Source organism: Penaeus vannamei, chromosome 5, assembly GCF_042767895.1.
Source record: "Penaeus vannamei isolate JL-2024 chromosome 5, ASM4276789v1, whole genome shotgun sequence".
Classification (NCBI taxonomy): domain Eukaryota; kingdom Metazoa; phylum Arthropoda; class Malacostraca; order Decapoda; family Penaeidae; genus Penaeus; species Penaeus vannamei.
This window is the reverse complement of record NC_091553.1, coordinates 13,801,381-13,814,005: the sequence shown is the minus strand read 5'-3', so window position 1 is coordinate 13,814,005 and position 12,625 is coordinate 13,801,381. Positions and strand designations below refer to the sequence as shown.

At 46.1% G+C, this 12,625-nt stretch overlaps 1 protein-coding gene across 9 annotated transcripts in view; it reads left to right on the top strand.

The window, feature by feature from the left end:
- Positions 1 to 12,625, top strand: part of LOC113807515 (protein bric-a-brac 1-like) — a 380,224-nt gene that overhangs the window by 70,970 nt on the left and 296,629 nt on the right. For 5 of the 9 annotated variants that reach the window (XM_070121904.1, XM_070121903.1, XM_070121902.1 and 2 more), the window contains exon 2: positions 4,119 to 4,175. The exons of the other annotated variants lie outside the window; for them this stretch is intronic. In XM_070121904.1, coding sequence (XP_069978005.1) covers positions 4,119 to 4,175 — 57 coding nt within the window. The remainder of the gene's footprint in view (positions 1 to 4,118; positions 4,176 to 12,625) is intronic. 9 annotated transcript variants of the gene reach the window in all.

The window sequence follows — 12,625 nt, the reverse complement described above, 5'->3', positions numbered from 1 at the left end:
AATGTGTATGTATGTTTGCATGTATGTATGTGTGCATGTATGTATGTATATATAATATAGGTGTGTATGTTGGTGTTTGTGCTTGTGCTTGTGCGTGTGCTTGTGCGTGTGCTTGTGCGTGTGTGTGTGTGTGTGTGTGTGTGTGTGTGTGTGTGTGTGCTTGTGTGTGTATGCGTGCGTGTGCGTGTGCGTGTGCGTGTGTGTGTGCTTGTGTGTGTGTGTGCTTGTGTGTGGGTGTGCTTGTGTGTGTGTGTGCTTGTGTGTGTGTGTGCTTGTGTGTGTGTGTGCTTGTGTGTGTGTGTGCTTGTGTGTGTGTGTGCTTGTGCGTGTGTGTGTGTGTGTGTGTGTGTGTGTGTGTGTGTGTGTGCTTGTGTGTGTATGCGTGCGTGTGCGTGTGCGTGTGCGTGTGTGTATTCCCCACGCATTCCGAAACCAGAGCCTCCCTCCCACGTGCATGAATTCCCCGCTCGCCGCTCTCCCTCCGCGTCCCTCATCACGTGAACTAATGTCTGCCCTTGATCGTGACTCCATTGATTCGTGATATTTGCCAAGGGGTATGGCTGTCAACCCCTCCCCCTCCCCTCCCCTCCCCCATAGCTCCCCCTTCTCTCCTCCCCCTCCCCCATAGCTCCCCCTTCTCTCTTTCCCTCTCACCACCCTGCCTTCCCGCCCTTCCTCCCCCTCACCACCCTGATTACCTCCTCCCCTTTTCTCTCCTCTCACCACCACTCCCCACCCCCTCCTTCCCTCCCTCTCACCATCTCCCTACCCCCCTCTTCCCTCTCCCTTACCATGCCCTCCCTACCCCCTTCCTCTCACCACCCCCTCCTGCCCTCCCTCTCACCACCCCCTCAACCCCCCTCTCCCCCCTCGCATTACCTCTATACTTATCCTACAACTCTGTGGAGGTCTGGTATCCTTAGCCTCAGAAGGACGATCTCGCCGACTGTGAATGGGGATGTAAGAAGAGATCTTTGCGAAGGACATGCGCAAAATCTCGCATTTATTCATAAGAGTTTTCAGCTTCTGTTGGCTAACGGCGAGCCCTTATCAGATGGGGTGATAAGGGCCACTTTAGCTTGCGCGATTCTCCCAGGGTACAGAAATGGGCGGGGGAAGGGGAAAAGGGGAATGGGAAGGGGGTGTGGAGAAGGGGATTTGGGGTGGGGAAGGGGTAGGGGCAGAGGGGAGGGAGGGTGAAGGGAGGGAGGAGGAGAGAAGGGAGGGAGGGAGGGAGGGAGGGAGGGAGGCAAGGGAGGGGGAGGGGGGTGAGGGGAGTTTGTGATCCACTCCGGCTCTATAATTTAGGAACTTCGAATTATATGGAATATTTTTGTTCATACAAGACCTCAACGCGGGCCCTGCGAGGGTGAATTATAGTGGCGATGAGAGGGCCTTCTCCCAGTGTCCGCGGGATGCGATAGGATATTAGACCTTCCGAGCCCTGCGCGCAACGCCTATAATCCCCCGCTCTCTCTCTTGCGGCAATTATAGACGATTCTTGTGCTTTCTGGAAGATCCATTGTATATGTCGTGTACCGAAAACTCATATTTATTTTTATATGCATGAAAGTTACTTTTTATGCAGTCAGGTTTCAGAAAAAGACGTAAAAACGCTTAATTGCCTTTGGTTTTGATATCTTCATGAACGTTCATTTCGTGGTACAAATCGGTTACGGTTCATCGTTCTCTCTCTCTCTCTCTCACGCTGTGGATCTGTCCATCGATAGATTTTCAGTCTATCTATCTTAGCTTTTAGCGTGTGTGTGTGTGTGTGTTTGTGCGTGTGTGCCTGCGCGCGCGATGTATGTAATAAATGTGTATACGTATTGTCTTATTCATGTAATCTATCTATCTATCTATCTATCTATCTATCTATATACATACATACATACATACATACATACATACATACATACATACATACATACATACATACATACATACATACATACATACATACATACATACATACATACAATTTATCTAATCTATCGAATCTCAGTTTACCTCCCCCTCCCCCTACCCTAAGCCCAGGCGCAGGCGGGGTCGCGAGCGAGCGCACGGCGGCGCAGATGGCCCCCGTCCGCCCGGCCCGAGAACACTGTCCTTCCCGTCCTCCTCCTGGTTTTTAATGGGCATCGGGAATTGAATCTCCTGTTTGATATTAGTGGGATTACCTTCGCCTAGGATTAATGAGAGGGGATTAGCGTAATGGAAAATACATTGAAATATTTATTAAGAGCTCCGAAAATTTTGAGGATTAATTATGTACCAGGATTACTTCTGGTGATTATCGCTGACAAAATTACACGAGAATGTTTAATTTGCGATCTGAATATCGTTGGTAATTATGTATTTAGATTAACTCGGTTGATTAGTGTATGATGCGTTTACCCTAAATCAATCTATCAAGTGGGGGATGGGATTTTGAGCCTAACTGTATCTTAACGCAAGCACAGTTTTTTTTCTTTACTTATTACTTTGTCGTTTAATTTCAGTTGGCCTGTGTTTTCGCTTGATTTTGCATTTATTTATTTCTATTTTTGTTTTTCTTTTGCGTTTGAATATTTTTTTTCTCTTGTGCACAGTGGACGGTGTGATTTTGAATTGAAACGTTGGAGGTATTTAGGTGTGTCTGTCTGTCTTTCTTTCATTCTTTCTTTCTTTATTTGTTTCTCCCTCTCTCTATCTATCTATCCATCTATTTTTATCTCTCACTCACTCCCCCCTCTGCTCTCCCAGTCCCTTCCTCCTCCCTCTTCTTTTTTCCTCCCTCCCCCTCTCTCTCCGTCTCCTTCCCTCCCTCCTCCCATCACCCCCTAATTTCTTTCTCTTTCTTCACTCACTTCCTTTTTCTCGCCTTCACGAATGTGCACTTCCGTCATGCAAAGTACACTGTATCGTAGAGAACCAAGCCTGTTAGACTGAGAAATAGTTTTATATTTGTATGTGAAAGATAGTTTTTCTATTGTCATTGAATTGATATAGCCAGCATGCTTGAGTGTCAAATATATCTGTACACGCAAGCATATAATTTAACTTTTGAAGAAACTTGGAATTTTCATGTGGATGCCAATGTTTTATTCATCCCAAGTTTTTTCTTTCTTTCGTTCACTCTTTCTCTCTCTCTCTCTCTCTCTCTCTCTCTCTCTCTCTCTCTCTCTCTCTCTCTCTCTCTCTCTCTCTCTCTCTCTCTCTCTCTCTCTCTCATTCACTTTGTCTTTCTTTCGTCGTTTCTTAAGACGCCCGAAGTAACAGTATTGCATTTGTGTTATTAAGTCTAATCATGCGATGGCGCTATGTTTTATTCAGCTGTTGGAATTGCTAGACAAATTAGCTCAGGGTTGGCGTAACGGGGTTTACCTTAAGAATACAAAACCCCGCTTAAGAGAATCGCCCAGATATCGGATCCTATTTTTTATCATCATCATCAAGCGGATAAAACAGTAATTGCAACGGAGCGGTTTTAAGACTCAACAGGAAAGTAGATTGAAGTTGGACAAGCATTTTTCTAGTAAAATGACAGAACAGAAGATACGATCGAGCAAGCACTTTGGTTTTAGAGTTTGGAAACGCACAAGTGACGTACTGTGAAGCGTTGTCTTTGAGTGTTAGTCGGTAGCCGTGTCGTTAACTACCCGAAAGCGCTATTAACAAGGCGATAGGTTATAATGGTAATTATTCTATACGGCCGTTAGTGTTCAGACTTGCCACTCTTGCACAGGGTAATGCTCAAGTAACTGTTGCCACCTGAAGAAGTCGGTTATTTGCATACGACATAGAAATGATTAATAAGAGTCTATTACGGTCAATACAGATCAATGACTTTTAATGATGGTTGCACAAGTAATCAACGTATAGCGTGTCTGTGTTAGTTTACACGCATACATACAGTACACAGATTCATACATATATAATCATATATACACCTGTGTACACATATGTTTGTACTTACATGAGCAGCACGTTTACATATTTGCATTCACAGGAACGGACACATTCAGAGATAGGGAGAGCATGTTTACTCTAAAGTGTTGTTATTTTTTCTTCCATGACAGCCATTTTCATTGATATTTTTTGGCACAATTTCCTCACGTGGTTGCTTTTCCTTTCAGGTAAGAATCCTTGGTTGGTCGCCTCCCTTGCCCTTTAGACCGGACAACGTGAACCAGGTGGGTGTTATTTCAGTTGTTCTAACCAGCCCGGAAGAACACTTAACATCATTCAGACCACTTTGTAGGTCTCTCTAAGGGCCGTTCTTGATTGCCTTTTTTATTACTTTTTCGTTGTTTCGGTTTGATTTTGTTTCGTTTACTTTTGTTTTTTTTCATCAAGTCTCCTTGAAAGGTTTGGATGAATGTTAAGTGTTCTTTTGAACACCTAAGATAATCCGAAATCGGTTATAAGATTGATATAAGATTTTGATAAAATTTCATGAAACTTAAAGGCAACGTTTAATTTTTCAAAACGAGTCTGAGATTACATTTCTGACAAGGAGTGAAGTTTAGAGAACATTTATAAGTAATTACTTAAAGTTCACCACAGATGTTCAAGAGAACTTGAACTTCGACGTTTGATTTGTTTTATTTATTTGTTTATTCGTGTTTCTTTTGATGTCGCACTGGAGGCTCTGTAGGATGTGCGGAAGGGCTTGCAGTGTGCGTGTGCGTGTGTGTATGTGCGTGCGTGTTCGCCTGCGTGCGCGTGTGCGTGGTTGTTTTGGTGTGCGTGCAGGTACATTTGTAAATGCATACATGTGCAGTGCGATGTGGTTGCGTGCATGTGAGGGTAGGTGCGTAGTGTGCGTGTGCGCGCGAATGGCTGTGCGAATGTGTATTTATCTTTACAATGGAGAAGATTTTTGTCGTATTTGCACTTTCGATGCTGCTGCTGCCAAACGCTAGAGAGAGAGTAAGAATTTTGGGCCCCCTTTTTTTAGCACACATAGGCCAAACAAGGTATCGCTTTTAGGCGGGATGGGACACTAGCAAACATTTTAATTCAGGTTTCGATGCGCGCTCCGGAGGTAGGTGGGGAGGGGGGGGGTGACTCACACAGGTTGTTTCTCTCTAAGATTTTTTTTCCTGATTTCTTTTGAGTTTGTGTACGTTTTTTTTTTTGTATTCTATATGGATTTCTTTTCTCATCTCTCTCTTTTCCTTCCTTGTTTTGTTTTTCTTTCTTTTTCTTTTCTTTCCATTTTCTCTGTTTTGTTGAATAATGTAGTCTCAGAGAAGGAAGAAGGGACACGTATCGATGCCTCGAAACAGTTGGTATTTCTAGCAATGGATTATCTGCATGGTGTGTCAGAAGACGATGCCTTTTTTCATCATTTTTTTCCACTCCCTACGCCTTATTCGATATTGATATGGCGTCTTCTCGCAGCGCTACGAGTGACTTAGAGTAAGTTGTTTGTTGCCATAACATATTTATTGCTGACCTCTGAAACTTTGATCCGAGCACAAGGTTGCCACACCGAGAGCACTTCTTATTTCGTTAGATATATCTGCATGGCACCCGTTTTTTTCTCTCTCTCACGCTGTTTGTTTACTTGTCTGTGTGTTTGTTCATCTTTTGCGGCTGTTTTGTAAGCCGTTTGCTGTTTGTAACTGTCGTTGCTTCCCCCTAATTTTTAAATAGTTGTTTTTGAATGTGATGCTTATGTATTCCCTCGGGGCACACACATGAAGGCAATTTATACGTATGTTGATGTTTACAAGGTAAATATTATGAAGTCCTGTGTGTGTGCAATGTACAGAGGCATTGTATTGAATTTGGATGTATTGCAAAGGAATGTTTAAACGGGGATATATGAAGGCTTTTGGGCTTGCTTAGACCTGCCAAATGTCACAAAATTTTGATGTTCACGAAATGCTTGCATCATCGCGCTCAGGACGAAGTTTTTTTCTTGCCATTTGAACTTCCATCTCCTGCTCCGCGTGGTCGGACAACGTCGCGCATCGCGGGAGATATCGCGAAACGGCTGCGCGAAACGAATGCGAAACGGCTGCGCGAAACTTAAAGCACGCCGGTGTAGGGAGCCTCCCTATTCTTGTTGACCTTGACCCGGCCTCGCCCCTTGTCTACTGCCCTTGCCTTGCTCTGCCTCGCCTGAGCTGGCCGCCGCCGCCACGAGCCCGTCGGAGAGGGAGGAAGCCCGCGGTCGCCTGGGCCGCGCGCCAACACTCGTCCTCGCGCAAGAAGGTCCTCTCCTGGTTCCTCTCCTGGCCTGGCTTGTCCTTCTCTGCTTCTCCTGTCACTGTTACCTCCTTTTGCTTTTGATTCCGTCTCTTTCCTTCTGTTACAAGCCTATCCGCTCCTTTTCTTCTATCTTTTTATCCTAATTTCACGTTCATTTATCCGTCCTGCGATCTACCTCATATTTAATTTTCTTTCAAATTTCTCCTTTTCCATCCCCTTCTCTCCTTTTTATTTCGCATGACCTTTCCATCTTTTCTCAGACTTCTTCCTTCTGCAGTCTACGCTTACCTCTTCGTCCTACCTTCGCCCCCTTCTTTATTTCCTCCCTCCTCCTCCCTCTCCATCCTTATCTTATATTTCCTCCTCTCTCTGCTTCCTCCTGCTTATCCTTCCTCCTACCTCCTTCCTTATCATATCTTTCCTCCTCCCTGTGCTTCCTTCTCCTCTCTCTCCTTCTTCCTCCTCCCTTTCCTTCCTCCTCCTCCTCCTCCTCTGCTTGCTCGCCCTGCCTGCTTCTTCCAGCCTCCTGAGACTTCACTCCTTTATTATCGTCCGCGGCCATCTGTTATATCGCAATGTTTTCTTTTATCATAGCCCGCAGTCGTATGTTAAACTTGATAGACCTTTATTGGACGCCTCAGCCATTCTTCGGTCGTGTTTTGATCTGATGGCAACGTGAGCTCGCGATAAGCCTTGATGTACTGTGATATAGTAGGAACCTATGCACCGCTGTGTACGGGCGCGTTTTATATGCTAATAGGCCCTCTTGAAGAGAATTTATATGCAAAGTAATATTGTATACAAAAAAAATTTCGATTTATATATACACACGTGGGCTTGTTGTTGTCCGCGTTGGTTAAGGTGACGGAATTATCCTAGGCGGTGGAGGTGGAGGTGGTGGAGGTGGTGGAGGTTGATGGAGGTGGAGATTGAAGTGTGGGCGACTGCGTGGGTGGTGGTGGAGGAGGAGGAGGAGATGGAAGTGGGAATGGTAGTGGAGGAGGAGGAGGTGGAAGTGGGGGTGGTGGAGGAGGAGGAGATGGAAGTGGAGGTGGTGGAGGAGGAGGAGGAGGAATACGAGGTGGTGGGGTAGTGACAGCAGTGCGGGGGAGGGGGAGGGGGGCTGCCCATTTCACCAGTAGTTTGCTGCCTGGATAAAAAAAAAAAAAAAGTGTCCACGCTGCTGTCATCGTGTTTCTATTTTTTTTCCACTGTCTGATTTGAGGGTATATATATGCATATGATAATGTTCAGATTCCCTGGCCATGATTGCAGGGTTTTACCATTGATGAACTTCTTCCTATTCTTCCCTCGCATCCCCTCCCCTCTTCCTCCTCCTCATCTATCTTCCTCCCCTCCCCTACTCCTCATCTATACCCTTCCCCTCCCCATCCCCCTTCCCCTTCCCCATCTGCCCCCCTTCCCTCATCCTTCCCTCTCCTCTACTGTCCGGCCCTCTCCCTTGCCCTTCTCCCCCCCTCCCCCCCCCCCTCCGCGCACCCCCTCCGTCATGCAGCGTCTCCTTAATAACTAATCGCGTCGCTGCAGCAAGCAAAGAATACAAATAAAATTGGAACCGTGTGAAGAAAGACCGGCAAAAAAGGAGCAAAAAGAAAGCAAGAAAAAGGAGGTGTAACCGGCGCTTGTCCTGCTGCCGTGACCGAGGTCGTTGGTGCTGCGTGTGATAACTACCGCCGGAGGAATTATTGATGGCGGAAAAGAAATGCAAATTATTTTGTTTTCGACACGCCGCACCTCGTGTCACATTCGTCTTGGATGGCGCTACTTGCAAATTCTATTAATGATTGAGATATCGCATAGCACGGCGTTTTGTTTTGCCTGCAGTCGCCCCCGTTGTCGGCGAGGGAAATGAATTGATAAAGAAGAGAAAGACTCGGAAAAAAAATGTTAAAATATATTTTTAGGCATATGTTTTATCGTCTGTTTTATCGTCCGTGTTTTCTTTCTTTCTTTCTTTTTCTCTTTTTCGTGTGTGTTTTCATTTGTTTTTTAATATTTTGGATTTCATTTCGATCGGCGTTTCAGCGTGGTTGGTTTAGGCCGCAACAATATGGATTGGGACGTTACTGATTCAGCGAGATTTCCTGAAGATGAAATGGACTGAAAGCGATGATGATTATTAACGAAGAATAGAATTTTTTTCTATCCTATTCTCAACCTTTTTTTTTTCCTTTTTTTTCGATCTGTTGTTGGACATAGACCTTCCCTAGACTTTTCCACGTCGTTCTTCTGTTGTTTGAGACAAGAGTATATAATTAAAATGGAAAATGGGATGTATGGTTTTCTCTGCTGTTTTTCAAGCCTGAGTAAAGCGACATTAAATTATTGAGAGCGATGAATGAAATGAAATGATGAATGAATGAAAGCCCTTAAATTGTGTTGCCGGAGATGTACTTAATTTCTGAGAAAGGTGTGTCGCCGTAAAATGCAGTCTGAAGATATTAGATTTAAAAGTGTGTGAGTGTGTGTGTGTGTGTGTGTGTGTGTGTGTGTGTGTGTGTGTGTGTGTGTGTGTGTGTGTGTGTGTGTGTGTGTGTGTGTGTGTGTGTGTGTGTAAGTGTGTGTGTGTGTAAGTGTGTGTGTGTAAGTGTGTGTGTGTAAGTGTGTGTGTGTGTGTGAGAGAGAGAGAGAGAGAGAGACATAGAGAGACATAGAGAGAGAAAAGAGAGAGATAGAAAAAAGAGAGAGAGAGAGAGAGCCTGCTGCCGTTCTTCCTCTTTTACTCTTTGACTAATTATGGTGGAAGTAATGAATATGTTGATGAATATATGTGACAGTAATAAATGATGGCAGTAGATTTTGATGGCTCTCTCCCGATTGATGATAAGAAGGAATCATGAAAATTGGCGGAGTTGGTGTTGACGTTGAATTTTTATGTTTGTTTATTCATTATGGCGAAGTGTAATATATTTGAAAAGTTTGTTCGAAACTGTTTGACTAAGCAGTTTGAAAAGAAATTGTTTCACGCTCTCTGTCTCTTTCTCTCTCTCTGATTTCTCTCTCTCTCTCTCTCTCTCTCTCTCTCTCTCTCTCTCTCTCTCTATATATATATATATATATATATATATATATATATATATATATATATTTCTCTATTTTTTTCATTTTCTCTTTTTCTCTCTCTCTCTTTATCTATTTCTTTTCCCTTTCCCCATTTGCCCTCTCCCCTCATCTCTCCCTCTCCCCTCTTTCCTTCCCCTACCCAATCCCTTCTCGCCCTCTCTTATCTTTTTTCCCCATCCTGAAGACGGCTGTGTGTCCGGGGCGAAGGAGTCTCGCTGCCTCCTCCTGAAAAATGCATAGAGGCTCGTGTAATTCATAAGAAATTGCGCTCGCCCGAAAAGAGGAGGAATCTGCACCTCAAGCTCTTGATCTGACCCTCTCAACCTCCCGAGGTCAAAACAGGAATAGCGTGCCAGCCATTACAATATTTTTGTTCGAAGATCTCCATGAACGTCAGGCAGGGAATTAGAAAATATCATTTGTATTTCATTTGCATAAACATTCGCTTTGGATTGTCCATTTCTGTATATAAATTGGAATATTATGTTGTTTTTCTCATGCTGGAAGTTCGCGTGAATTGGATGAGAATCGTTGCATTTGAATGTACCGGTCGCGTGACCCCCCCCCTCCCTCCTCCTTACCCTCCCCCCTTCCTCCTTAGCGTTCCCTCCCCCCCTCCTCCTTAACCCCTCCCTCGCCGTACGGCGGCCCTGTTGTTTTTTCCTTGGGCTTAGTTTTGCTTCCCAGAAAACATCGGCTAGATCACCACCTCGACGGCGCGCACTTGCTCTTGTGTTTAATGGGGTTGGGAGGGGGAAGGGAGCGGGGGGGGGGGCTGCGGGGGTTGGTTGGTTTTGTAGAGGGTTTGAAGGGCTTGGTATAGGGGGGAAAGGAAAGGGGGGGAATTGGAATGGAGGTTAAGTTCGGCGATGGGGGTGGGGGGAGGAGGGTTTTTTTGTAGGGGTTTGGGGGGGTTTGGTGTGGGGGGAGGGGGTACTTTAGATATGGCGGGGGGGGGGGGTTAGATGTTGAGTTCGAAGGGGGGGGGTGTTGCTCTTTCTCCCGCGGCTTTTTTTTTCTTTTTTTCTTTCTTTTTTGTGTTGGCGTCTTTGTTGATTATAATGTTAATTATGCATTACGGCACATGTTGAGTAGGGTGGGTCTTGGTGTTTTTCTCTCGCTCGGTGTTTCGGAAAATGGGAGGGAGCGAGGGAGGGGAGGGGAGGGGAGGGGAGGAGAGGAGGAGGGAGGGAGGGGGGGGAGGAGGAGGGAAGGAGAGAAAGAGGGTGCCTGGGGGTAGGCAGGGTGTATAGGGGAGGGAAGAGGAGGAGAAGGAGGTAAAGAGCCCTGTTAAAGAAGCGAATAAAATCAGCTTAATCTGGAAACAAGAGAGCGTTTAAGGGGTAGTGTTAAGAGCGCGCCGTTTCGTTCCCGCCGGCGCCTCCGAAGACGCGGCACCGGAGCCACTTTGCGGCCGTTGCCTCTTTCCTTTACACGCGGGAAGCTCACTCGCTGGAACCCTTTCCGAGGTTAACGGGGAATTTTTTATCTCTCGGGGCTTACCTCGTGCCGCCCTCTCCACCTCCAACCCCCCCGAGCTTCAACCCCGCCCGGTCGCTGGTTCAATCTATTGTCTCATCTCTCGTCTCATCTCTCGTCTCATTTCTCGTCTCATTTCTCGTCTCATTTTCCGTCTTATGTCTCGACTCGTCTCTCGACTCATCTCTCGCCTCAATCTCAGCGTCTTTGCGGCGTTTTGTTTCTCGACTTCAGCGTGGCTAAGAAGGGGTCGTAAGTGGGTAGTGCGGCGGGGTCAGTCCTAAGAATAAAGGGGGGGGGGGTTGCGAGTGTGGATTCTCTCCCTTCCCCCCCACAACAACCCTCCCCCCCCCATCCAGCGACCTAGTGCTGACAATTATCGCGAGCTAAGTAGCTATTGTGTCCTCGCGGGCAAGATGTTTGGATTTTTGTTTCGCCATGTGTGTGTCTGTCTGTCTGTGTGTGTATGTGTGTGTGTGTCTGTCTGTCTGTCTGTCTTGTCCGTGTCTGTCTGTCTGTCTTGTCCTTGTCTGTCTGTCTGTCTTGTCCGTGTCTGTCTGTCTGTCTGTCTTGTCTGTGTCTGCTTCTCCGTCTGTCTGTCTTGTCCGTGTCTGTCTGTCTGTCTGCGTGTGTGTTTATATGTATGTATATATGTTGTATGCTGTTTGTTTGTTTGTTTTGTGCATTTACGCCCTCTGTGGCCGGCGAGTCCATCGCGTGAGCGCGCGCGAGTAAGGGTTCAAATTGCTCCTCCCTCGGAACTGCGAACACTTGCAGTGATTTGTGAAGGATATAAGGTTTGATACCTAACTAAGCGAGATCTGGCGAAGAGGGGAAAGGGGACAGGAGGAGAGGGAGAGGGGAAAGGAGGGGGAAATGGAGGAGGAGGGGGAGTGGGAGGGGAGAAGGAGAGGGAAAAGGAAGGGGAGAGAGAAAGAGGGAAAAGAAGGGGGAGGGGGAGAGGGAGAGGGAAAAGGAGGGGGAGAGGGAGAGGGAAAGTGAAAAAGGAGGGAGGGCCGAGCGGGGGAGGGAGAGAGGGAAAATGAGGTGGGAGGGAGGGCCGAGCGGGGGAGGCGAGGGCGGTGGGGGGAGAGGGGGGGAGGGGGCAGGGAGGAGGAACGAGGATGAGCGTGAAAACATGATATATAAAGTTAATTGTATGTTTTCAATGGATATCCTCTGCGCCCCGCTTCCAGCAGTATGTAATCGTTTTTTATTCTTTGCGAGCGGAAGTGTAGGGTTGCGATGATGAACGAGTATCATTATATCTAAACTAACTTCCTCATTTTTTCCCCCGTGTAATTTTTTTCTCTTTCTCTTTCTCTCGCTCTCTCTCTCTCTATCTCTTTCTCTCTCTCGCTCTCTCTCTCTCTATCTCTATCTCTATCTCTATCTCTATCTCTATCTCTATCTCTATCTCTATCTCTATCTCTTCTCTTTCTCTTTCTCTTTTTCTCTTCTCTCTATCTCTATCTCTATCTCTATCTCTCTCTTTCTATCTCTATCTCTATCTCTCTCTCTATCTCTATCTCTATCTCTATCTCTCTCTCTATCTCTCTCTCTCTCTCTCTCTCTCTCTCTCTCTCTCTCTCTCTCTCCTCTCTCTCTCTCTTTCTATTTTTCTCTCTTCTCTCTCTCTCTCTCTCTCTCTCTCTCTCTCTCTCTCTCTCTCTCTCTCTCTCTCTCTCTCTCTCTCTCTCTCTCTCTCTCTCTCTCTCTCTTTCTCTTTCTCTGTTTCTCTCTCCCTTTTTCGTCCTTGTTAAATTTGACAGTGCGTAATATAATTCATTTTTTCCCCGTCTTTCCGGCATAAAAAGGACGGGGAGGAAACAAAGAAAGGCCGTTTCGAATTTTCCTG